At 39.6% G+C, this 24,742-nt stretch overlaps 2 protein-coding genes and 1 long non-coding RNA gene across 4 annotated transcripts; all 3 read left to right on the top strand.

Annotated features, from left to right (window-relative positions):
• Window positions 1-5,351: 5,351 nt before the first annotated feature.
• LOC118822450 (demethylmenaquinone methyltransferase-like) lies at window positions 5,352-12,208 on the top strand. Of its 2 annotated transcripts, none has more exons than XM_036591512.1 (4): window positions 5,352-5,435; window positions 7,829-8,031; window positions 9,049-9,279; window positions 10,915-12,208. In XM_036591512.1, the coding sequence occupies exons 2-4, from the start codon at window positions 7,830-7,832 to the stop codon at window positions 11,205-11,207; spliced, it is 726 nt and encodes a 241-aa protein (XP_036447405.1). In that variant the 5' UTR covers window positions 5,352-5,435; window position 7,829; the 3' UTR covers window positions 11,208-12,208. The 2 variants fall into 2 exon arrangements, with proteins under 2 accessions (XP_036447405.1, XP_036447406.1); XM_036591513.1 differs by lacking the exon at window positions 5,352-5,435 and adding an exon at window positions 6,961-7,068.
• A 132-nt stretch (window positions 12,209-12,340) lies between these two features.
• zgc:194242 (uncharacterized protein LOC100005854 homolog) lies at window positions 12,341-23,758 on the top strand. The gene is made up of 4 exons (XM_036591514.1): window positions 12,341-12,392; window positions 12,661-12,863; window positions 21,961-22,191; window positions 23,136-23,758. The coding sequence occupies exons 2-4, from the start codon at window positions 12,662-12,664 to the stop codon at window positions 23,330-23,332; spliced, it is 630 nt and encodes a 209-aa protein (XP_036447407.1). The 5' UTR covers window positions 12,341-12,392; window position 12,661; the 3' UTR covers window positions 23,333-23,758.
• Window positions 15,069-19,949, top strand: LOC118822452. Its single transcript, XR_005008454.1, has 3 exons — window positions 15,069-18,042; window positions 18,235-18,367; window positions 18,849-19,949. It is a non-coding gene; the product is annotated as an uncharacterized LOC118822452 (long non-coding RNA).
• Window positions 23,759-24,742: the final 984 nt, after the last annotated feature.

Here is a 24,742-nt window from a genome sequence, read left to right as displayed (position 1 = left end):
TACAGCTGACTCCTTTCATCTTGGACATCACCTCTTCCAGACTCTCCCCTCTGGTAGAAGATTCAGGACCATCAAAACCAGCACAGCCAGACATGCTAAAAGCTTTTTTCCCAGAGCTGTAGATCATTAACCAGAGTGGACACCTCAGACTTTACACTTAAACTGACTATCAAACCTCCTCACTGTACTACAGTAACTCCTCTGGAACAGAACGATTATTTACTTGTGAGGAGTATATAAGTATGTGGGCTGTATTTTGTTCTTTTCTGTGATTTGCCCTCTGCGGGAGTCAGGTCTGTGGGGTGGTGGGTATTATTGTAGTGGTAACCAATCGGATGCGTTGTTAACTCTGCGAGACGAAGCTACAGAACAAGAGAAAAGAGGTGCCGATGTAGTTCGGAGAGCAGCACAATTACACAGGTTTTTTTTTGTTTCCTTACTAACCTAGCTCGCTGATTTTAAGCTGCAAAAAGCCTTTTAACTTTAAGCATACATCTGGGAAGGGAGTTGAGGTGTTCTAGGAACTCGTTTGAGCAATTTCGCGGGAGATTCGAGTGAAAGAACCGGCTCCAAAGACGGCTGCGTGGAGTATGTGAAATGGCGGACATGATAAACTTTGTCATGGACTGAGAAAAAGTTCAGAGCTCCGTCAGTGCAGTGAACCGAGCTGAGGACATTCAGTATTACTGTTATGCAAACCCCGCTACAAAAGTGGCGTCACGAACAGGATTTTACTAGGTGTATTTGTGGTAGATTGCAGCTGTCGGTCATAGGTCTTTTAGTTCCAAGATGTCGGAGCTGGAAGAATTGAAGAGAGAGTTTGCAGAGATGCAGCAGAGGTTTGCAGAGCAGTCTGGAGCTTTGCAGCGGGCTCAAACAGAACAAAGGGAGGCCCTTTCTCTAGCAAAAGCTGTTACAGAGCAACAGGTGGCTGCTCAGAGAACCCCAGCTGCTGTGTATATCCCCTGGGACCGCAAACTTCCAGAGTTTGGTGGGTGTTCCACAAAACCAGGTGAATTGAGCATTGAAGAGTGGGTTACAGCAATGAAATCTGCCTTTAAAGTCATGAAAGTAACAGATGAAGACCGTATTAAACTGGTCAGGCAGCAATTAAAGGACGAAGCTAAGATGACTGTAAAATTATTGCTAAAAGGAAAGGAAAAGAGTGTGGATAAAATATTCTCTGTCCTTTTGCAAACTTATGGAGATAAAGTGCCTATAGGTACAAGGTTAAAGGAGTTTTATGAGAGAAAACAGATGTCTGGTGAGACAATACACTCCTATGCGTATGATTTGCAGGAGAAACTGAACCGGGTCCTGAATAGGGATGCTGACCGCGTTCCGGACGCTGATGCTGTGCTTAAAGAGCAACTGGTCCTGGGCTTAAGAGATGACTTTTTGAGACGTGAAATGAAGAGAAGGGTCAAGGATGAAAAGGATTTGAGTTTTGCTCAGCTGATGCAGGCTGCCATCACCTGGTCTGAGGAAGAGGAGGTGCCAGCAACATGCAGTATGAGAAGTACCCGCTCTAGAGGTGTTGTAAATGCTGCTGCAGCTATGACAGACACTCCTACCAAGCTGACCCTTGAGACACTTCACGAGGCTAAACAGAAGATAGCTGCTCGCCAGGAAGAGTTGTATCAGGTTGTTCACGGTCAAGATAAAGCAAAGCTTCAGCATAGGAAACCAAGAAAAACACCCCTAAAGGACAGTGAAGGGAGATATGTTTGCTACATATGTAGAGAGCCAGGGCACACCAGTCATCACTGCCCACATAATGAAGAAGGAAAGAGCCCAGACGTTTCACCCAAGTGTGATGAAGCAAGCGGAATGGTCAAGACTCCTCTGTGATCTGGAGCAGAACAGCCGAGACCATTTCACAGGAAGTATCTGGCACTCTTAGAGAGAATGCATTTGGAGACTGCCTTACCATTGAAGTTAAGACAGCTGGCGTAAAAACAAACTGTCTTTTAGACACTGGATCAGAGGTTACCACAATAACCGAGTCTCACTTTAAGAAGCACTTTGGAGAAAGAGAGCTGACACTATCATCGGCTGATTGGGTGAGGCTTACAGCTGCAAATGGCTTGGACATCCCTGTGCTTGGGTGTCTAGCAGCGGACATTGAGTGCATGGGAAGGACACTTCACAAGCGGTGCGTGTTTGTGTTAACTGACGCCAATCCAGATGTTAAAGACATGAAAGGACTTCCCGGTATCATTGGGATGAATGTGATCAGTGGACGGGATCTTTTCATGGCTGGAGAAGGAGTGAGGCCGATGAATAGGTATAACCAACACGCAGGGGAGGCTAGTGTACGACGTGTGCTTGCCAAAGTAGAGAAAGAGTCCCAGTTTTTTGGCCCTGGTGGGAAGATTGGTTTTGTTAGAGTGGCAGGAAAAGGACCAGTCACTATTCCCCCATTTACTGAAAAAGTGCTGGAAGGCCGCTGCACAGTGCCACCCAAAGTGAAGTACCAAGTCCTGGTTGAGGCTACACCTAAAGCGAGTATTCCAAGGGGGCTCATGGTTGCGAATGTGCTAACAAAGACAGTAGGTGGCAGAGTGCCAGTGAGGGTGCTGAACGCGAGCGAGAGGCCCATTACATTAAAGCCTAGGTCCATGGTGGCATCAGTGCATAAGCCACAGGAAGTGCTGCTAAGGAAGATTGTGGAGCTGGAGGAGAGCGAAGGGGTCCTGCATGTGAGAGCAGTTGAACAAGATGATAGCCACCCTAAGGGATGTGATGCAGGTCAGCTCCCTGTCCCAGTTCAAGTGAACTCTGATGGCCTTACTCCATCACAGTACAAAGCACTAACCAGTCTGCTTGAAAAGCATAAGGATGTTTTCTCAAAAGGTGATCATGATTATGGCTACATTGGCTGTGCTCAGCCAAAAGCAAGGGGGATCCGAACGTGTAATAGCCTATGCAAGTCGGGGGCTGCGAGGATCCGAAAAAATTGACAAGAACTACAGTGCATTTAAGCTAGAGTTGTTGGCACTTAAATGGGTTGTAACAGAAAAATTCAGAGACTACCTGATGTTTGCGAAGTTCACTGTCATTACAGACCACAACCCCCTGCGCTATTTGGGAACAGCTAACCTAGGGGCAGTCGAACAAAGGTGGGTGGCCCAGTTGGCAGAGTACAATTATGATGTCTACTACAAGCCAGGGAGGCAAAACACCAATGCTGACACCCTGTCGAGAATTCCTTCCCTGGAAGAGCCTGAGTGATGTGGGCAAAGATTTCATACTGATAGAAACTGAAGAAGTGCGTGCATGCTTGTGGCCGGCTGCAGACAAGAAAAGAGAAAAGTCTGCTATACAGGCTGCTGTCAAGGCCTCAGTCAAAAGAGAAGTCTGTGGGTACAGTTGGAATGAGATTATGGAACAGCAAAGATGTGATTATACCATCCAGTCAATTTACAACGCTGTGCGGAGTGAGAGAAAACCTAGCCCTGTTGAACAACGTGCTATGGATTTGAAACAGAAGAAGCTTTACAGACAGTTTGACTGCTTAAAGCTACGCCAAGGGGTGTTATTCCGCTGTATATGTCATCCAAGAGATGGGGAGGATGTATGGCAGCTTGTTGTGCCAGAATCTCTGCAGCGCAGGGTCTTTGAGAGTCAGCATGAGCATGGTGTTTTGGAGAAAGAAGTACCCTTGAGATGATGAGGCAGGGTTACTATTGGCCGACTATGGCTAGAGATGTCCAGAGTTGGATTAAGCTGTGCAGACGGTGTGCACTTGCAAAAGATGTACTTCCACGGATTCGTGCCCCCATGACCTGTAGTAAAGTTAGTGCCCCATTGGAAGTCCTTGCGATGGATTATACTCTGCTGGAGAGATCCTCAGGAGGTTACGAGAATGTGCTAGTCCTCACAGATATGTTTACCAGATTTACCATCGCTGTACCAACTAAAAACCAGACAGCTCATACAACAGCTAAAGCTCTTCTGAAGTATTGGTTTGTTCATTACGGTTGTCCAGCCCGATTGCATTCAGACCAGGGTTGAAACTTTGAATCTAGCGTAATCAAAGAGCTTTGTAAGATTTGTGGTATAGCCAAGAGCCGCACAAGCCCGTATCATCCACAAGGAAATTGACAGTGCGAAAGATTTAACAGGACAATGCATGACATGTTACGGACTTTGCCTCCTGAAAAGAAGAGAGACTGGAAGGAATACCTTCCTGAACTGGTGATGGCATACAACAGTCATGCACATTCCTCCACGGGCTATTCACCTTTTTATCTCATGTTCGGAAGAGCTGCAAGGTTGCCTCTGGATGTGCTTGGAGGAAAGGACTTAGAGAACAGTGACATCGATAATCTAGATGACTGGGTAAGGAATCACCGTGAAAGGCTGAAAACTGCCGTAAACATTGTGAGGGCGGCCACACAAGAAGCTTCCAAGAGACGAAAAAGGGCCTATGATCGTAAATCTTTTGGGGCTCTTGTCAGACCTGGTGACCGCGTGCTGCTGCGCAATCACAAAACTCGGGGCAGAAACAAAATACAAGACAAGTGGGAATCACAGCCATACATTGTACTAAAGCAAAATCACACAGACATACCAGTATTCACCATACATCATGGATGTTGGCTTTTAAATTGCATGCTGATCTTTAGCCCAGAGGATGCAGCGTCCATGATTTCCAAAAAGAGTTTCAAATTTCAAAGATATTCCAATGGTTTCTTCTTTGCATGGTGGAGTTTAACTTGCATTTGTGGATGCAGCGCCAAACTGTTTTCACAGACAGTGGTTTTCAGAAGTGTTTCTGAGCCCATGCAGTGATTTCCACTACAGAATTGTGTCTGTTTTTAATGCAGTGCCGCCTGAGGGCTGAGAGATCACGGCCAGCCAGTATTGTTTTTTTTTGGCCTTCTCTCTTACACACAGAGATTTCTCTAGATTCTGGTTTCTCCTTCATGATGAAATCCCCAAGTTTGTCTTGAATTGTTGCACTATTGCCCACTCAGTCTTTCACAGAGTGGTGAATCCTCCCCATCTTTACTTCTGAAAGACTCAGCCTCTCTGAGATGCTCTTTTATACCCAATCATGTTATTGACCTGTTACCAGTTAACCTATTTATAAGTAAGATGCTCCACCACGTGTTTTTAGCAAAAACAATTTCTTGTTTCTTTATTCGTTTTTGATTCTGATACCAAAAAACAACTCAACAATTTGTGTTTTGTAGTTTTGATTTTATGCTCAAACTGAATTCCCCTATCAGTAAATAGTTTAGTGAAAGCTCTAACATGTTCTTTGAAATTTGCTCTACACACCCCCCTCACTCCTGTCTGTATTGATCCGCCCTTTCAGTGTATGCTTGCCAATTTTCACCACCTGTCAGTCGCAAATAGTTTCATGCACAGACGTGTCCAGACTGCGGCTAACAGAGAGTTAAACCACCTGCAGCACATTTCATAAGGTAAATTGTCTTTCTGTGCATGTGTATCTTTGCTTTGTCTATATGTTGTAAAGCTTTAAACTCTACTGTTGGAAGGTAGAGGCTAAAGTAGCATGTTCAACTGTCTAATTCAGTAGTTCTGTCTGAGAGGTGTAGCTGCTGAAGGCTGGTAGTGGTGGTTAAAGTGGACCTAAATGAAGGGGCTGCTTATGCTAACTATACACTAGAAGTAGAGGTAGGATTAGGGTTAGGGTTAGGTTAGCATTATGTGACAACCTCCTAGAATCCTCCTAAACTCTGTTATGTTGTGAATGGAATGGAGATTTGCTAAGTTGCCAACAGGTAGTCACAACACCGTATGGCAACGTTACACAACATTGTAAAAAGGGAGACAATGTTGTGACAGTGTTGTGTGTATGCTGGGGGTCTCACACCATCCAGCTGGGTTCTGAAGATGTTTTTGGGCAAGTGAAATATTGGGGATCACACACTGCACAACTAAGTTGCTGCTGAATCAAACAGAACTTACTGAACTCAAGCACGTGTTCTCCTGTTACTATACACTTAAAAAAGATGGTTCTTCAGGGGTTCTTTAGTACAGAGAATGCTTCTATACTTTACAGTTTCATGAACAAAACATAAAATCAAATAACAAACTAACAACAACAGATTAAAGGTTCTGTGAATGACTGTACTGCTGAGTTGTATGTTACTATATTCAGTATTGTGTGTGTATATGTGATGTAATTGTACCGAGAACATTCTGTTCTGCCTATTTCTGTCCATCCCTACATAGTCATGTCTGACACAACTGTCACTTGTAACATAAAGGCTGGGTCTAATCTTGGCATTAGTCCAGCCTATAAAATTGTGACTGTCCACTGTTTAAAGGACTGCCTAAATGTTTGGAAAACAAGCTAGTGAGACTAGTGAAGCTCTCATATTCTCAATACGTCCTACTGCATCTACATTCCAGATAATTATGAAGACACTGAGTATGTTTACATGCACTCACTAATCCGATCATAATCAGATTAAGGTCTATAAATTGCGAATGTGCCACCACTCTAACCTCTAAACGTGACTAATATTTCAATCAATCAATCAATCAATCAACCTATTTAGCCTCGGAAGTACACTGAGGGGGGAACCTCTTTTACAATATAGCCAGTAAATTACAAGGGACTGAAAAAGTTTAAATGTAATTTAACAACTAAAACAAATGAAAATCATCAGGACCAAAGATTTATAAAAAAAAAACAGCTCAAATAAAAAGCAGGCATAAAATATCAATAAAATGAAAACACATTAAAATGCAGTAAAAGAACCAACTTAGATGTTATTATTCTTATTATTATTGTTGTTATTATCATTGGGTGGCACGGTGGCGCAGTGGGTGGTGCTGTCGCCCCCAACCCCCCAACCCCCCCAAAAAGGACCTGGGTTCGGCTCTCTGGCTGGGCAAACGGGTTACTCTCTGTGTGGAGTTTGCATGTTTTCTGAGTGAGTTTCCTCTGGGTGTTCAGGTGAGACCAGTGAGACGAGTTTTAGAGACTCCTGTAGTGAATTCCAGCTCACTGGTGCTCTGAGCTAAAAGCAGCTTTTCCCAGTTCAGTAAAAACTCTCGGTACCTGACAGGTCTCTCAGGTTTAAGGTAAGAAATTTTAGTAAATGGCGATGTCATTCATTCATTTGGGATAATTCACAAAAGCAGAGAATACTGTATTTCATGTGGCCAATCGGTTTAAAATGACCAAGCCATGTGCTGCACCAAAGGATTCAGAGGCGTATCGCCTGTGATCAACTGTTGTTAGAGCAAAAACAAACACACCCCTCAGGTTTTATAGTTAATACAACTACAAGTCAACTCGGTGAACACTGGCTGGCTGTTTTGATTTTGCTGGGTGGAAAAGTTTTTGATTCCGCCTGACTTTGAATTTTTTCCCAGTTACATCATGTTTTTTCTAAAAAACTATTCACAATGTAATCTCCAATTTGCAAGAAAAAGATTGTACCATGTGCAAAGATGTGCTTCACACACATTCACTACATTTAAGATGTTTACACTGGCTAAGATTAAATTTTTTGCGGTGTACAGCAAGTGGGAGATACAAAAAGTGCAAGCTGTGCAACTGACCTACAGGAAGTTGAATCCACGAAACAAAACAAAAGTAATAAACTGAGTTGAACTACAACAAAAGATAATTATTAAAAAGGCATTCTGTATAATATTATAATTTTGGTTTAATTCGCATTAATCAGATTCTTTCTAACTGTAAATGGAAATGTCCAGAAATGTTTGAAATATCTTCAATCTCTCTGAATGATCAGCACTGATTGGTCATTATGAACGAAGAATTTTGTGATCATTATTGATCTTTCCTGTTGACCCATCCTCTGGCCCTGTCCTGAAGAATGCTGGGTTGGTTCGGTAAGCAGCTCGCTCGGCCCACTCAGTCCCTCTCCGGGTGGCTGACTACCAGGTTCTTCAAATTCCACAACCACCTGCTGGAGGAGAACTCAGTGAAGCTCTGCGACCTGCAGCCTGATGAGACGGTGCTGGAGATTGGACACGGACCGGGGCTCGGCCTGCAGCATGCGATCCAGAAACTGACCGGTACGGCTGCGCGAGACGCACTCATGTTCATAACCAGATAATAACAATATATTATCAACATATTCAAAATAACAGCAAGAGCAAGGCTGATGTAATAGGTACAGTTCATAAAGAATCTGAGAGGGAAGACATTTCCTTTTGCTGTCTAAAATAAGAAGCAAACTGTAACTGACCATTTTAAAGCAGTCAACATCACTGCTGGACTGCATTCAGTAACATTGCAGAGCAGCAGATTTACACTATTTGAAGAATATTTCAAGAAAGTGTGATAGAATTAAATAACGGGGAGAATGAAGCGATCCACACACCTCTGTGTGATATTTATTGTTTGTATGATGTTTACTGTTTATTGTTTGTGTGATGTTTACTGTTTGGATATGACCATGTGGTTGGTGAAGCACAGAGAACCTGCTGGTGTGATTGTTTTTCCAACACACCATCTCACGCACACCATCACAGTTATTAAATAGTAATAAAAGTTGCTGAGAGTTGTCAGTGCAGCCTGGATTAATCTGTGTCTGAGGATTATAACAAAACAAATTTGGTGAAAATCAGTGGAGCAATAAGGAAGTTGTGGCTGATTTAATCCTGAGAACTCATATCGCAATACAGTGTATTTGTTTACAAGCGAATCTTGACCTCTCCAACATGGCGGACGCACAGATGTATCGCCTCAGATAGAACAACAGACAATGCGGCATCTGTGTGTTTATATCTATGTGTAACTGCTGGACCATTTAGGGTGGAACAGAATATTCAAATAAGGTGCTAAAATCAGCTTTGTATTAGCCAGAACAGTTATGTTAAATTATATTATTTTATATTATATTATATTTTATTATGTTATATTATATTACATACAGTTATATTAACTATAACTATTATGTTGGTGAATGTTATTATATTTTATTATATTGTGTTTTATTGTGCTATATTATCTTATATTGTGTTATATTTTGTTATATCATAATATTATACTGTGTTTTATTATATTGTGTTGTGTTGTGGTGAGTGCAGGGCCACAGGGGAGGCTGCTGGGGGTGGATTACTCTGAGTATATGCACCTTATGGCCTCGGAGCTGATGAAGGAGCAGATCTCTGCTGGTAAAGTGAAGCTGTTCCTCAGTGATGTTGCAAAGATGCCCATAGAAGATAACAGTGTGGATAAAGTGTTCCACTGTAACTGCTACTACTTCTGGCCTGATCTGAAGAGAGGAGCTGCAGAGATACACCGAGTCATGAAACCAGGTGAAGCTCTTCTTCAGGATGACTGCTTTTTTTATTGGCCAGCTTTGATATAAAATATAGACCTCAGATCTTTAGAAGTAATGAAAGGATATTAACATTTAGCAGAAATAGAGCGTTGCTAAAAGGAATATCTGAAAAGTCAAACTTTATTTCAGTGTGCACAGCAAAGCTAACTAACAGGGATAACAGGGATGTTGACTGATTTTGATGTTCCAGTGTCTGCCTTCCTCTGCAGAGGGAGATAATGAGGACTCATCATCTTCTAGACAAGGTTTTTCTTCTCAGTGGACAATGAACCTCCAACACGTTAGTCTGTTGAGGGAACACTGAGAACAAAGTAATGCTACCTAGCTAACAGCAAGAAAGTACAGAGTTGTGTCACAATGTGGGTGGGGTTGGTTGGCACATTAACTTTGGGGTTGGGTGGTACATTGGTTTTGTGGTTGGTTGGCACATGGACATTAGGGTTGATTGGCACATTGACTTTAGGGTTGATTGGCATATAGATATTGTGCATGATTGGTACATTGATTTGGGGTTGGTTGGCACATTGAATTTGGGGTTGGTTGGTACATTGAATTTGGGGTTGGTTGGTACATTGACTTTGGGGTTGGTTGGCACATTAACTTTGGGGTTGGTTGGCACATTGACTTTGGGGTTAATTGGTGCAATGACTTTATATAGATATTGTGCATGATTGGTACATTGATTTGGGGTTGGTTGGCATTGGTATTGTGGTTAGTAGGCATGTTGACTTTAGGCTTGGTTGGCACATCGACTTTGGGGTTGGTTGGCATATCAGTATTGTGGATTATAGGCACGTTGACATTTGGATTGGTTGGTACTTTAACTTTGGGGTTGATTGGCACATCAATATTGTGGATAATTGGTACATTGACTTTGGGGTTGGTTGGCACATTGACTTTGGGGTTTTTTGGCACAGGTGTCAGCGTGTCCAAGTGCTGAGCTATTCCCACAAACATACATTGTTTTATATATAGGCTGCAGTCATAATAATCTGCACACTTACTCAACATAAGTTCAATATAACACTGTTTATATTAACCTTACATTAAATATGCTACAAGTTGTTCTTGTCTCTGATCTTTAAGCCATTTGATGAGAGAGTCTGTCTCAAGACCAAAATAACATAAATTTGAACATAAACTTTTTATGTGAAAAAGATTTTTATTAAAAAAAATGATTTAAAAGAAACAAATATTGTATCATAACAATGAAATTGCTAAATGGCAAAAATATAATGATTTGTGGTGTTTTAATACAGACTAAGAGGAATGAAAAAAACATAAAATAATTGTTAAAGAGACCCAGTTTTATTTGTCTTATTGTAGTTGTTGTTCAACACAAGCCCATAAAATACATAAACCATTTTAACTTAGACGACCACTGGTTTAGTCTATATTAAAAGGTCAGCTTTTTTGTTTGTTTGTATCTTAATTGATTGAAACTACTTTTAAGACTGTGCCAACTGTCCCCATTGCATGCCGATGTTGAGGCTGGCAAGTTCACAACAGGAATTTAGACATGAATGAAGTTTGAAGTTTCTACCTAAATCTGAATTGTTGTTTTTTCCATGTTTACAGGATAATGTTTGTTTCTGTTGGGTGTCCTCAGGTGGGCTGATGGTGACGACTCTCCGACTGGACAGAGTAATTTTATTTGCCTCTAAGAAAATAATGACCGCAGAGAACTGGCGTCCAAAGGACTATATGGAGGCTCTGGAGAGCGCTAGGTTCATAAACGTCAGGATGGAGAACAGAAAACCCTCAGAGCTTCAGCTACAGTGTCAACTCACTGTCAATCACACTGACATCACACTGAACACTGAGCCCTTTACTCTGAGAGGACACCCCCAGACACATAAGCCCCACCCACTTTATGCAGACAGAACACGCCCAGACATGTAAACCCCGCCTACTTTGCTCTGACATGACCAACCAGATACATAAGCCCCCTCCCATTTTACTTTGATAGAACACGCCCAGATGAACAAGCCCCACTCACTTTATCCCATAGGACACAACCAGAAGCATAAGCCCCGCACACTTTACTCTGATAGGAAGCACACAGATTAATAAACTCCACCTGCTTTACTCTGATAGGATGCGCCCGGATTAATAACCCACATACTTGACTCTGATATGACATGCCCAGACGAATAAGCCCCGCTCTGATAGGACACACCCAGATACATAAGACGCGCCCACTTTAACTACATAAATGCAGATATTTCAGTGAAGTCACTCATTGTCACCTGAAGACTCTGCTCTTCAATAAACATCATCATTATTAACAGCAGATGTATTTTTATCGAGTTAAACTAAATGTTGTCAGTAGGGGCCGCTGCAGCTCCTTCTGCGGTCCTGTCTGTGTATTTCAGTGCTGCTCGCTCTAAATCAGGCTTTTATTTTCACCTATTTGTTTGTTTTATTTGAGTTTGTGCTGTTATTTTTCAGACTGAGCCAAGTGTAAATCCTGAATGTGATTGTGGATGAAAGCAGTGGAGTCTGACCAGATATGTATAGATTTATTGTTTTATTATATAGGTTATTATTGATCAGCTGTATGAAATTTTCTCAATTTTGATCAGCTGTATGAAAGCCAAACAGCATAATCACACACTAAATTTAATTTATAGCTGAATTTCACATTCATACATTTTCAAACTCATATCTTTTATTCTTTCATAAGAAACCTGATTAGCTCATCTGACAGAAAACAAAGCTGTTAAACTGTTTGGAATTATTTCATCTGTTACTCGTTTATTTTAATTACTTTGTTTGTTGTGTGTGCCTTTTTCTTTCTCTACCTCTCTGTGTTCTTCTACTTCATTCATATACTGTATTCTCTTTATTCTGATATACAATTTTCAATAAAAATAATAATAATAATGATAATAAAAAAAGCATTTTGAGTTTGGTGGTCTGAAAACAAAATGAACAATTGATGTTTTACTATTAATAATAATACTTGCTAAGATTGAACTTGTGATAAAATTAGGGGTTAAAAGCTGAAAGTTAATGTAGAGCAGGAAGCCCCGCCTCTTCCGGTCAGACGAGAATCTGGTTTCCTGCCTAAGTGACCAAATTCAGGTAATCAGATCAGATCGTTTGGTTTTTACAGCCGTTTTTAAAACAGATAGAAACACTTTATTATATTTATTGACTGATTGATTGTTCGACTTATTAGAATCTCAGTCGTTTGAACTCTCTTTGATCTTTCTGATGGTCAGCGCTGATGAGTTGGTAGAAATGAAGAAGACTGGGATCATTGGGAGTTTTATTATTGATCTCTTATTATTCTAATATTCTATCATTATTGATCTTTCTTGTTGACCCCCACTCCGGTCCTGTCCTGCAGAATGCTGCTCCGGTTCGGTAAGCAGCTCGCTCGGCCCACTCAGTCCCTCTCCGGCTGGCTGGTCAGTAAGTTCTTCAAACTCCACAACCACCTCCTGGAGGAGAACGCAGTGAAGCTCTGCGACCTGCAGCCTGATGAGACGGTGCTGGAGCTCGGACACGGACCGGGGCTCGGCCTGCAGCGCGCGCTCCACGGGCTGACCGGTACGGCTGCGCGAGACGCACTCAGATTGTAATAAACACCAGCAACCCAACCGTTACAGTTAATAATTAAGTTTAATCTCAGACAGAATTACACGGAGCTTAAACTCATTTCTCACTCCAATCCTCCGGTCCACCTTAAATAGCGCTGCAGATACACTCTGGAGCCTCGAAAGTTAGAAGGTAATCGCTGCGCCATTTAAGGTGGAACGAGGAGTTCCAGTGAGAAGCCAACTTAGAACCAGCAGAATGTCACTGTTACACCTCTTAAGGTGGACCGGTGTTGCATCGCATTCAATTCCCCGCAAATTCAGGCTCCCTTATACACGTCAGGTTCTCGTGTGCACATTCACTGAACAGAAGCCACGCCGAGCAGCGGTGTAACTACGGAGAGCCAAAAGGTTCAAACAAAGTTGGTACGACTGTGAGTGTTTATCCAATCAGAGACCAGCAGCCCTGCTGACTAAACCATAGAAACCATTAAATGTGTCTGTTGGTTTCTGATGGCTTTGTAATGTGTTTTGTCTTTTTAATGGCTTGATATCACAGTGTAAAGGATCCTAATGGTTTAACAGGTGACCACTGGCTGATTCTAAATGCATTCGGATCTAAAGATGCTCTACAGGCAGGGTTGGGATAGCTACTGAAAAATTAGTAGTTAGCTACTTTGTAGCTACTTTCCCAAAATTTGTAGCTGCTGCAATTTAGCTACTTTTCCAGAAAAAGTAGTGGCTACTTTTTAGCTACTATCACCAAAAAGTAAGTGTAACCAACAATCAAAATTACACAACCAAAGGCGTGATATCCAACAAATAATTTGACTAAGTAAGGCAAGTATAGGCCTAAATAATTTCTCCACTGCTGCAGAGCTGTTGCAGCTCCACAGCAGAACTAGATTTTTAGGTAAAATAACATAATCCTTTTTTGCTGTAAAATCGTTATAACACACAGTTCCAACACAGTTTTCACAATAAATGGTCTTAAACACTGGAGGTAACGCACAACTGCTAATTTATCAACCTTTAATGCTGAAGTGTCCTGATACGTTTAATCTGCAACAACTCGCGAAACTGAAGTCAGCTTCTCATTCGCCAGCTTCTCGTTCTAATTTTCCCGCAGCAGTCCAATCTGGCACCTCGGGCACCATTTAAGGTGGAACGGGACAATTCGAATGAGAAGCGACTTCAGCCTTGTAAAAAGTTGAACATTGAGAGACATTTTACAAGAAACTCGGGGAAAAGTTTCCTGAGATGCGAGAGAAGCGGCTACAGCTGACCTAAAGCTTAAAGCAGAGCAAAGTATGTCTGCGTTTCGTTTATATTATATTTTTAGCCTATATTAGAACATAAGCACATACTGAGGCATATTTACAGCCAAGATGGTAAAATGGACATAAAATGTTGTGGCTCCCAAGGTGGTTTCATTTTTGTTGAAAGGACAAAATGGCTCTTCTTAACATTTCGGTTGCCGACCCCTGAGCTAAGCCTACTAGTAAGGGGTGATCAGCGCATGAGGCCAGTGCGTGACCATTTGCTCAAACTGTTCGCGGCTCAGTCAGGATTGCACAATTGCCACCAGCCCAGTTAACGACCGTAGTCTATGGTTAACATTTTTCGCAGGTTGCCTGAATCCTATAGTGAAATTGTAGTGAAAATTATCGCTATAGTCACACAAAAATTTGTAGGCGTTACAGCTATTAGCTACATTTCATAAAACTGTAGTAGCTACAGCTATTAGCTACAACAATTTGTAGTTAGCTACAAAATGTAGCATGCTAATTAGCTACACCCCCATCCCTGTGTACATGAAACTAGCCAATTCTCATTAGAAAGCAAAACCATTATCCTAATGGTTTCTGATGGTCCTTTTTCAGCAGTGCAAACAGCATTAACACGACTTTTTACCATTTACTGTTTATTCAGATTAAAAATATCGGCATCACACGGCACACAACATAAAACTTTTCATCTTTTTACCTTTAATTCGATTTTGGTATGTTTTGGTTATTGCATAAATCCGATTAGTGTCTGACTCATGTAGACCTGGAATTTCTTCATTATCTGATTACTCAAGTGCATGCAAATGCATTAATCAATGCAGTTATCTGATTATTAAGTGCATGTAAACACACTCATTGTTGCACTTTTAATGTTTTATTGATTTTTAACCTTTTATACTATTAAATTTACTATTATGATTATTATTTTTTTTTAGAATTTGTTTGTTTTACAATCTAATTTTTTCAATCCCTTTTTGACTTTGTTCTGTATAGGTTAGGCTACACTGTAAATCAGGGCTCCCTCAGTGTAGCCTGAGTTTAAATAAAGGTTTATTGATTGATTGATTGATTGATTGAAATAATAAATGATAAATAATAAATAAAACAGCATGATTGATTTCTGATTAAGAGTGATTACACTGATAATAAACACTGCTTTACTGACCAACATAAACACATTTTTATTGGATCTGTTGTTAACACAATTTTTAGAAACACAGAGAAGCTCAGTGACACACTAAACATCTCTGCTGAAAAAAATCATAGAAACCATTAGTTTCTGCTGGTTCCTGATGATGTCTTATAGGTGCTAATGGTGTTCTGTGTTTTTCTGATGGGTTGATGTCACAGTGTAAAAGACTTGTCTAACAGGTGTTCTGAGGCTGATTATAGATGTATTTGATGGTCTCCTAATGGGATCTAAAGGTGTTCTACAGGAAACCTGTGTTCTCTGTTGGTAACCATTAAGCCAATTTCCATTAGAAAGCAAGAAAGCATGAAGTTTTAATCCTAATGGTTCTAATGGTCCTTTCTCATAAGGGGTGTGGATGAAATATATAGTTATATTAATCTGATATACACCAACAGATGTTTTGGAACTCAGAACAGTGTTTAGTTACGGGCAGCATTAGGAGTAAAAAGCCTGGCCTCGTCCTGTTCTCAGAGTAATAATCCAAGTTTATCAATGTTTAAAATGACCAGAGATTTTGTCCAAACAAATGATGTTCACTTAAAAAATGAACTTGGCCTTTAGTAAATTTTACATAATAAAATTGTGCATGTTTTTCTCAATTTAAATGTGTTTTTGCTTCAACTAACTAATAATAAGCAATGTTGAAAACCAGTAAACTAAACATATGAAACATGCTTAAAGTGAATTAGAAATAATTATGTTGTGTCAGGGGGTAGAACCTGCGCATGCGCATGCACAACTTTTCCGGCAGCCATTTTCTACACCTCGTCTCTGGGAAGATTTGGATTACCTGAGAAGATTCTGTCATCTCACATTCACAAGGTAGGATATTGTATATTGTCTATTGTTTGTCATTATGGACATATAACATGTTCATGACATTTACGCAGAAAAATATTGGCAAAAACGTAAGGTTAAGGGAGGACTTAGCATGGCTTAAAATTCGCTATCTTAGCTAACCTAGCTAGCCAGTTTAGTTTAAACCGACACATATTCAAAGAACACATAACAATACTCTGTCAAATAATCACTGAACTTACTAAAGCTGATCGCAGTGTTTTAATTGTAAAGGTCAGTGTTTTAATTTAATGTGTCCTTCATAAGTATCTGTCTATGTTGAGGTCACTTGAGGTCCTCACTAAGTATGCGCACGAACACAACCGTTAGCTAACGGTACTGTGGACCTAGCCTGCTAGCTAGCTAAGTAACGGCGCCATTTTCTAAAGTTCACTGCAGACGAGTGCGTTTAACTGCTGTGTCATCGTACAAATACACGGTAAAATATTGTTTAGATGGTTGTAGACGCACACACAACGCAGCGTTGGGTATAACAGATGAAAACGTACAGTTAAGGTACGACTAGCATAGCATAAGTTTGTGAGGGGCTCAATTCAAAGCATATTCGAAGTAAACAGACCTAGTTGTGTGTCCTTGACATGATCTGTAGGTTAATAATTTTTCCCATGGAGGAGGCTGTGCTCGCTTTGCCTGTGATTTCAGATATGATATTTGGGTAATAGGTGTCCACAAATCTGTGTAATTTCAGCCTTTGTTAGCTAGCTAAGCTAGGTTAGCTAGCTGGCTCCACCGAGCCTGGAGTTTGGATATGGAGCCAGAGCCGGTTTCTGATGGAGCCTGCAAACGCTATTGTAGCTAGCGTTAGCTTAGCAAGCATAGCGTTAGCAGCTAGTAGGTTACAGACATCAGGTAACTACCTGGTTTAATTTCAGCGTTTGTCCATTTAAGACTTAATGTTCTGTTCAGTGAACCCAGTTTGCAATGTGTTGTTCCAACATGGACTCCGATACCGTTAGCGCAGCTTGCTAGCGTTAGTTAGCTAAGCAAACGTTAGAGTTAGCAGCTAGCTGGCTAACTTAGCTAGTAGGCTACAAGCACCATGAAGCAGGTTTAACATTAATTTCAGCATTCTGTTCCTTCAACACCAATCGCTCGACTTTGCTCTAACAGAATTGTCAGTGGAGATTTAGTTTGGCATAATAGAATCCATTATCTTGTTAACTATCAAGCTAATGATAACTGTTCAGCCCTATAGTGGAAAAGAGGTTTATGTTTGCCCATATAACAGCAGAGTGTCACTGGTCATTATTATAATCAGAATATCATTTTGTATATAAGATGGTGCATGCACACACACTCACAAATGTATTTTGCTCATGTAACTCCCCTGTCATTGTTACCAAGATGTGGTTTACCTAATGTTTAGTCAAACTGCATTTATGTTAAACGTTATGGACTTCAAGTGCCAAGTGGTATAATAATTACTTCTACATTGATTTTGATGCTCAATAATGCACAAACCCTAGACAGGGAATACTGATAGCCATATTGATTAAAAGAACCATGATGTGACATCATGTCATAGTTGGTAGTAAATGTCATAGTTGGTTTCAAACTAAAATAATGCTCAAAGGATTAAAACAAATAGCTAAATATGAGTAAAGTAATATATATTATTGTAAGACTTTTAAATTTCAGCCAAAATAATGCACTGTTGTGTCCTTCCACATGGTGAGATAAAACATTAAGGTAAAGCGATAAAACATTAAAGTAAAGCTTATGTTTAAGAGAAAATGTTAGCATGGTTTTTCATTTAATTTTATTTAAATGCCCTCTTTGTTTATAGGTTAAGGCTTACCAAGGTTGTTGAGTGCCATGTTTTAAAGGATTCTCTGGCATGTTCTAAGTCTCTGGTAAGTGCATTTTTATGACCCAGATTTGATATTTGTATTGAACTCTGTACTTTTTTATGTATTTCTTTTATTGTTCAAATTAGTATCATTTTTCAGTGTCTAAGATGATCAGGATTTTGATGTTCATATGTTTCTTTTATCTGTTCCTTGTATGCTTGTCAAGTTAATGTACCAATTTTTTTTTTTAAACAGTTGAAGGTATATTCGAACAAGTGCATTCAATATGTGCAGGCAGAGGATGTCCACCGTAAAACAGAAGCCATCATAAAAGCTCTTTGTCCGCGCCTGAATGATGATGATGGATTTTTTAATCAAGGAGTACATGGTAAGTCAGTATGTGACCTAAGCACATCACCATCATTCTAGTTCAATTCTAATTTCTAACTAAGGTAAATTCATTTTATTTCATATTTGAGCTCTTTAAAATACTGTGTGTCTTCCAGGCACCTCAGTTCTTATCAAGTGCTTATAACATTTGCTTAATAAAATCAGCCCCCTCCCATCTGTATAGTAAATCCAAATCGAAATGCGGCATTGGTGTTTTAGTATGTTAGCACCAACCATAGATTGTAGGTGCTAGTGTGAGAAGGGTGAGCTAGAACTATCCATTTTGTAATGTGTATTTTACCATTGAATGGAGTTTTGTGAAGATGGGGGCTGATTTTATGTAGATTCATCATAAAATAAGTATTTGATATTGAAAAAACTGTCTTTAGAAGAGCTCAAATGAGAAATAAACTGAACTTACTGTTTATGGAGCAAGAGTACAATGCAGTTTATCATTAATAACAAGATTTAATTTGTAGGACATTCATGGTGAAGGCATCTTGAGAGACCAGCACAGCACTGAAATGGGCATTTATGTCATCAGAAGAGGGTGGAGCTCTAGGAGAATATGAAGACGTTGACGCTGATGGAAACATTATTGTAGGAAACATCAAATCAGTCGCACCGGACTGCAGTAATGCTTGGAGTAATCTATGCACTGAATATGGCTCACCACAATGGGCGGAAATGCTGCTATGAATTTGTACATTCCTCATGCCAAAGGATGGTGCAAAGCTCTCCCCTAATATTCTTGGTTTGGAGAACAAAATCTTGGGATAGTCAAAGTAGGCTGTCCATTCTGGAAATATATGGAACTTTTCACACCAGCTTCTACTTTGATTGAAAAGCAATGGACTTTTGAACAACGCTTAATAAGAAATAAGAATGAATTTTAAGAGATGTTGACAAATACAGCCAGTGACATTTCAATGATTTTCTATACAGTATGTCAAGATCCTGGTCATGTTTAAGAACAATATGTCTTAAACAGCATGCAGTTAAATTTTAGAATCTTTTTTGCTAAAATTGTACAAAGTAGCCTTTTGAACAATTTGAGCTCTATAAATTTTCACCTGCAATTTGCATTGTCTCACAAGCAAAATAAGGTTGTGCTACAGGCAGTGCTTTGACAAGAAGGTTGTACTCTGTAGGCACTATTCCTGGGGCATTATTTTGATCATTGATGACAATTGGATGTTGTATAAAGTCATATAACATTAATACTGTGTTATTGTGCTGTTCTGTTTTAAATATCTGCTGTTGTAAAGTTGCACTTAAGGTTGGTGTTATCATTACATAATTACTGAATGTTACTTCATTGTTTCACAAATTCTGGGCCATTACTTAAGACTTAATTAATTGTGATGAGGCACACACATTTAGGTGAATGTGTTTATAATTGCAGTGTTCTGTTTGAAGCTTATTGTTGTATGTAAAGTTGCATTTTAGCTTGTGTTGCCTGCAAGACAAGCAATAATTGATTGATACCTGTGCACTTTTAGAGAAGTATTTAGTCTATTTTTTACTACTCTGCTTTATTTTGTCTATAGTCTAGTTTTATTACTTAATATTCAGTGTTATTCTAGGGTGATAAAGCAAATGTGTATTTTAGTTGATCCTAATATGCATGTGTATTTGATGTACCTTAATAAAGTCACTGTAATTTTTTTATTGTCATGAGTCATTGTCTTGACCATGTGTTTAAATAGATGGAACATTAATAAGTGTAGCTGAAGTTAAATATGTGAAAATTAACATTTAAACATTGTACATTAATAAATGCTCTGTGATATAATTAAGCTGTTGTATCTAATAAACAATGAGTAACTATTTGGAAATACAAAAGAATTGAGTAGTTTTACTAAAAAGTTATTTAACATTCTACATAATTTAATGAAATAGCATGAACATGATTAAATTTAGTTAAAATTACACTTCAAGAAAAAAAAAAGTATTCATAATCTACATAATTTGCTTAAGTAGAAAGAACATGATTCATTTTAGTTAAAATTACACTATTGAAGTAAATCCTGCAAAATATAGTTAAGTTGACATTACTTATAGGTAATAAGTAAATGTTACTCAAATTATATCTCTGAATGTAGATAATTTAATTTCGTGCAACACTGATGAAAAAAAATTAAGTAAATTCAAAGAGTCATTTTTTTTGATGATGTTCCTCTAGAAATATTCTAGAACATTAATCCTTTTTGAAAAGGGTTCTACATAGCACCAAAAGGATTCTTCTATAGTAACAAGCTTGACATCGCAACAATAGCAGAACCCTTTGGGTGCTATATAGAACCTTTTTCAAAAACAACACATTCTCCATCAATCTGAAGAACCATTTCACAATGTAAACCACCGTTTAATCATGCAAAGGGTTCTTTGAGTGTTCATGGTTCTTTATAGAACCATTTGCTTTACTGAACAACCCTTGGAGAACCATCTTTTTTTAGAGTGTAGCATTGATTATTATCATTAGATATTCCATCAGCATGTGTGATGTCCAATATGGAGCTTATGTAGCTGTATTATTGTGTTTGGGAGGAGAAACAAATTTAGGGCTTTTACATGTCTGTAATTAAACTGATCTTCTAAGTTTCAAAGTAACCAACGCTACCGTATTGTAAATTAATATGATTATATATTTCATCCACATGCATATTGTCCATTATGGAGCTTCTCTCAGCTGTATTTGTGAGGAAAAACAGAACTGGATGTTTCTGTGAGGTAAAACTGTTTACCTCTAAACGGTCTGTGCTTCTGGATGATTATGTAGAGCAGTGTTTCTCAGCGCTGGTCCTGAAGGCCACTGCTCTGCTCTCTTTAGTGTTCTCCAGCTCCCAACACATCTGATCCACATAATAAGCTCATTAACAGCTCGTTATTGGGTTAAAGTGGGTGTGTTAAAGTAGAGAAAGTGCTAAAATGTGCAGGACAGTAGGCCTCCAGGACCAGCATTGAGAAACAGTGAGTGTGTTTACATGCACTTAAGAATCTGATAATTATCATATTTCTGCAGTTATTTGATTATGAAGTGATTGTGTAAACAGCACACTCTGATTTCTTAGATCAGATTAACGTCTATAAATCTGATTAAGAAATCTGATAAAGAGGCTGGATTTGAGCTCAGTAATGTTTTTTTTCAGTGCATGTAAACCCTCACTCTGATTTCTTTTGTTTCTCTCAGTCTGCGCATGTGTGAAAACAGAGGGCTGTCCCAGTAATAGCAAGCAGCATTTAACACAGCATATCTCTATGCTGGTGCCATTTAAGGTGGCATTTTCCATACCACCTTAAATAGTGCTGCAGTTACATTGCAAGAACCTGATTAGTCAAAGGGAACATGAATTTGGGGCGGGGGGGACTGAATCGGATGCGGATCACCACAAAAGAAGTTTACAAATAAAATAAGTTGGTGAATAAGAATCCACCAACAGTTAAAGAGAAAAAAATGATTCTTTTATTTTTTATGAAGAATTATTTGAGCTGATGTGTATTGGAGGGCTGTTTGTAGTCATATCCACAATATATTATATTACATTATATTGTATTTTATTGTGTTATGTTGTGTTGTGGTGAGTGCAGGGCTGCAGGGGAGGCTGCTGGGTGTGGATTACTCTGAGTATATGCACCTTATGGCTTCAGAGCTGATGAAGGAGCAGATCTCTACGGGTAAAGTGAAGCTGTTCCTCAGTGATGTTGCAAAGATGCCCATAGAAGATAACAGTGTGGATAAAGTGTTCCACTGTAACTGCTACTACTTCTGGCCTGATCTGAAGAGAGGAGCCGCAGAGATACACCGAGTCATGAAACCAGGTAAAACTCTTTTTCACAGTTTACTGGTGCACTTTGCTATAATGTACAGTCTTTAGGTCTGTGGTCTCCAACTCTGGTCCTGGAGATCTACCTTCTTGCACAGTTTAGTTCCAAACTGTATCCTATAAGCTGCCCCGTCCCCTTACTCAGCTCTAGTACACTTAATTCCCGTTTGCGGACTGAAAAAACAAACTGATCCAGTTTAGAAAGAGGAATATGTTGCCACTCTTCTGACATACAAGCTTTCAGCTGTAGAATAGGCCTTAATTGTTGTATTTTGACCTTAATCAGATGCATCTTTTCAGTGTGAGACAGTTCTGGACTGCATGCAGGTCAGTCTATCACCTGCATGTTTCTTAGTGTGTCATGTTGAAATAAACGTGGACGTCCCAGAAAAAGACGGCATCTAAAAGGCAGCATATGTTGCTCCAAAATGTGTTGAGTGTTTTTGGAGCACAGATGTGCCGGTTATCCAGTAATACAGGCGCAAGATTTAGAACTCTACACTGGTAACAAACTTGATGGTCCTTTTCTACTTTGGCCTGGAGAACACAACATCCATTATTTCCATAAACAATCTGAAAGGTTGACTCGTTAGACCACAATACACGTTTCCACTGAGCATCAGTCCATTTCAGATGAGCTTGAGCCCAGAGAAGTCGGCAGCATTGTTGAAATATGACTTCCACTGTGCAGAGTACAATCTTAACTTGGTGATGATCTTCATCACAGAAACATGTCAGTTTCTGACAAAGTGCAGTTTGATAAAAATAATTATTTGTAACTTTTACTTGATTGAAAATTATTTGATTTCTATTCGACTGAAGAGAAATAGATGAGTTGAGGTGAGATCTTTCTGACCGGTCCTGTGGTTTTAAAACCGTTAAAACTGTTATTGTTGTTTTTTCCATGTTTATGTTTATGTTTCTGTTGGATATTATCAGGTGGGCTGATGGTGACGACCCTCCGCCTGGACCGAGTGGCTTTACTTGCGTCTAAAAAGATGCTGCCTGCAGAGAACTGGCGACCGGAAGCGTATATGGAGGCTCTGGAGAGCACTGGATTCAAAAACGTCAGGATGGAGAACAGAAAACACAAACTGATTCAGTATGAAGCGATTTACGCCACCGCTGCCAAATAAAAGCCCTCAGAGCTTCAGCTGCAGAGTCAGCCCTGAGATAGGACACACCCACAATAATAAGCCACACCCACTGCTGATTGGCTGCGCCCAGATGAGCAGTTTTGATCATTAACAGGTTTCAGAGAAAGTTTGTAAATTAGAAGGTCTTAGATTCTGTTTCTGCAGCTCCTTCAGCACTTATGTCTCTCTGTGTGTATCAGAGAGTAAATCAGGCTTTTATTTTCACCTGTTTACTTCACCTGTTTTATTTGAGTTTATGCTGCTGATTTTTAGACTGAGCCGACTGCAAAATCTTACCACACACGAACAGATGTTTTAAAGAGGAAGTTCACATTCACTGAGTCACTCACACACTTAACTACAGATCTGCTCAGAAACAGAAATAAAGAGAATAAACAGAATAATAAACAGAATTGCAGTAAAACACCACGTCTGGTTCAATGTGATGGGAAACACTCCGTTCTAGAGAAACCTACAGAGTCAGAATTGTTCACAGTGGTGGTGATAGGAACCAGACGTCAACCTCTAAAAGCTCCCTCACAAAAAGGTATTACATGAAATGGTTATGAATACACTGCCTTATGTCTGAGACGTTTTTTTATTATTGTTTTGAGAACTTAAAACTCCATTCATGGTGGAGGGATACATAGTATAATGTTCCAAAATAGTTCCCAAAGAAAACAAATAATTTCAGATTTTCCACTATTTTCCCATCATCAACATTCCATATAAACCTCAGAAGACACATGTAGGTTCACTGGAGGTTTTGGATGGTAAATAAAATGTCTATATTTATGCTGTAGTCATGGCGACCCCTGGTTCTTATCACCACCACTGTAAAGAAATCTGAATCACCACTCTGAATCACTCTGATCACTCCTCTCACTTTGGAGCTTTAGGGTTCTATTTTCAGACCAAAAGGATCCAAAAAAGAGAAGAACATAGTCTAACAAGGCACACAGCTACACCATTTGAGTTTCAGTTTACCATAAAGCTCCAGACAGCTCACTTGTTATTAGTGTAAATTACATTAATTGATCATTACAGCAGGGGCGTGGCCTGGCCTGGGCTTCTGGGGCCCAATATACAGCCTCAAATATTTTTGAACCAGCCCCGAACCTTCACCCTCTCCTCGAGAGACAGAGAGAGAGAGAGAGAATATGTGTGTGCACCGTGAGCATGAGTGTCTGAACTTTCTGTAAAAAAAGGCAAATCTACTACAGAATGACCAACACTGACCACTTTGTTTTACTGTGAGCTTTTACATTTAAAATAGAAAGATAAGTCTCACTGAGTGACAATTCAGCTCCTAAAACATTTAAAAAGTGTAGATAAAATGTCTAGCAGGATGTTAGAAAGGTGACAAGTAGAGGAGAAAATGTGCAAAGGACTTTAGTAATGGTGTTATTG

Source organism: Colossoma macropomum, unplaced genomic scaffold (assembly GCF_904425465.1).
Source record: "Colossoma macropomum unplaced genomic scaffold, Colossoma_macropomum, whole genome shotgun sequence".
NCBI classification, from domain to species: domain Eukaryota; kingdom Metazoa; phylum Chordata; class Actinopteri; order Characiformes; family Serrasalmidae; genus Colossoma; species Colossoma macropomum.
The sequence above is the reverse complement of the archived record's forward strand: the minus strand, read 5'-3'. Positions and strand labels throughout refer to the sequence as shown.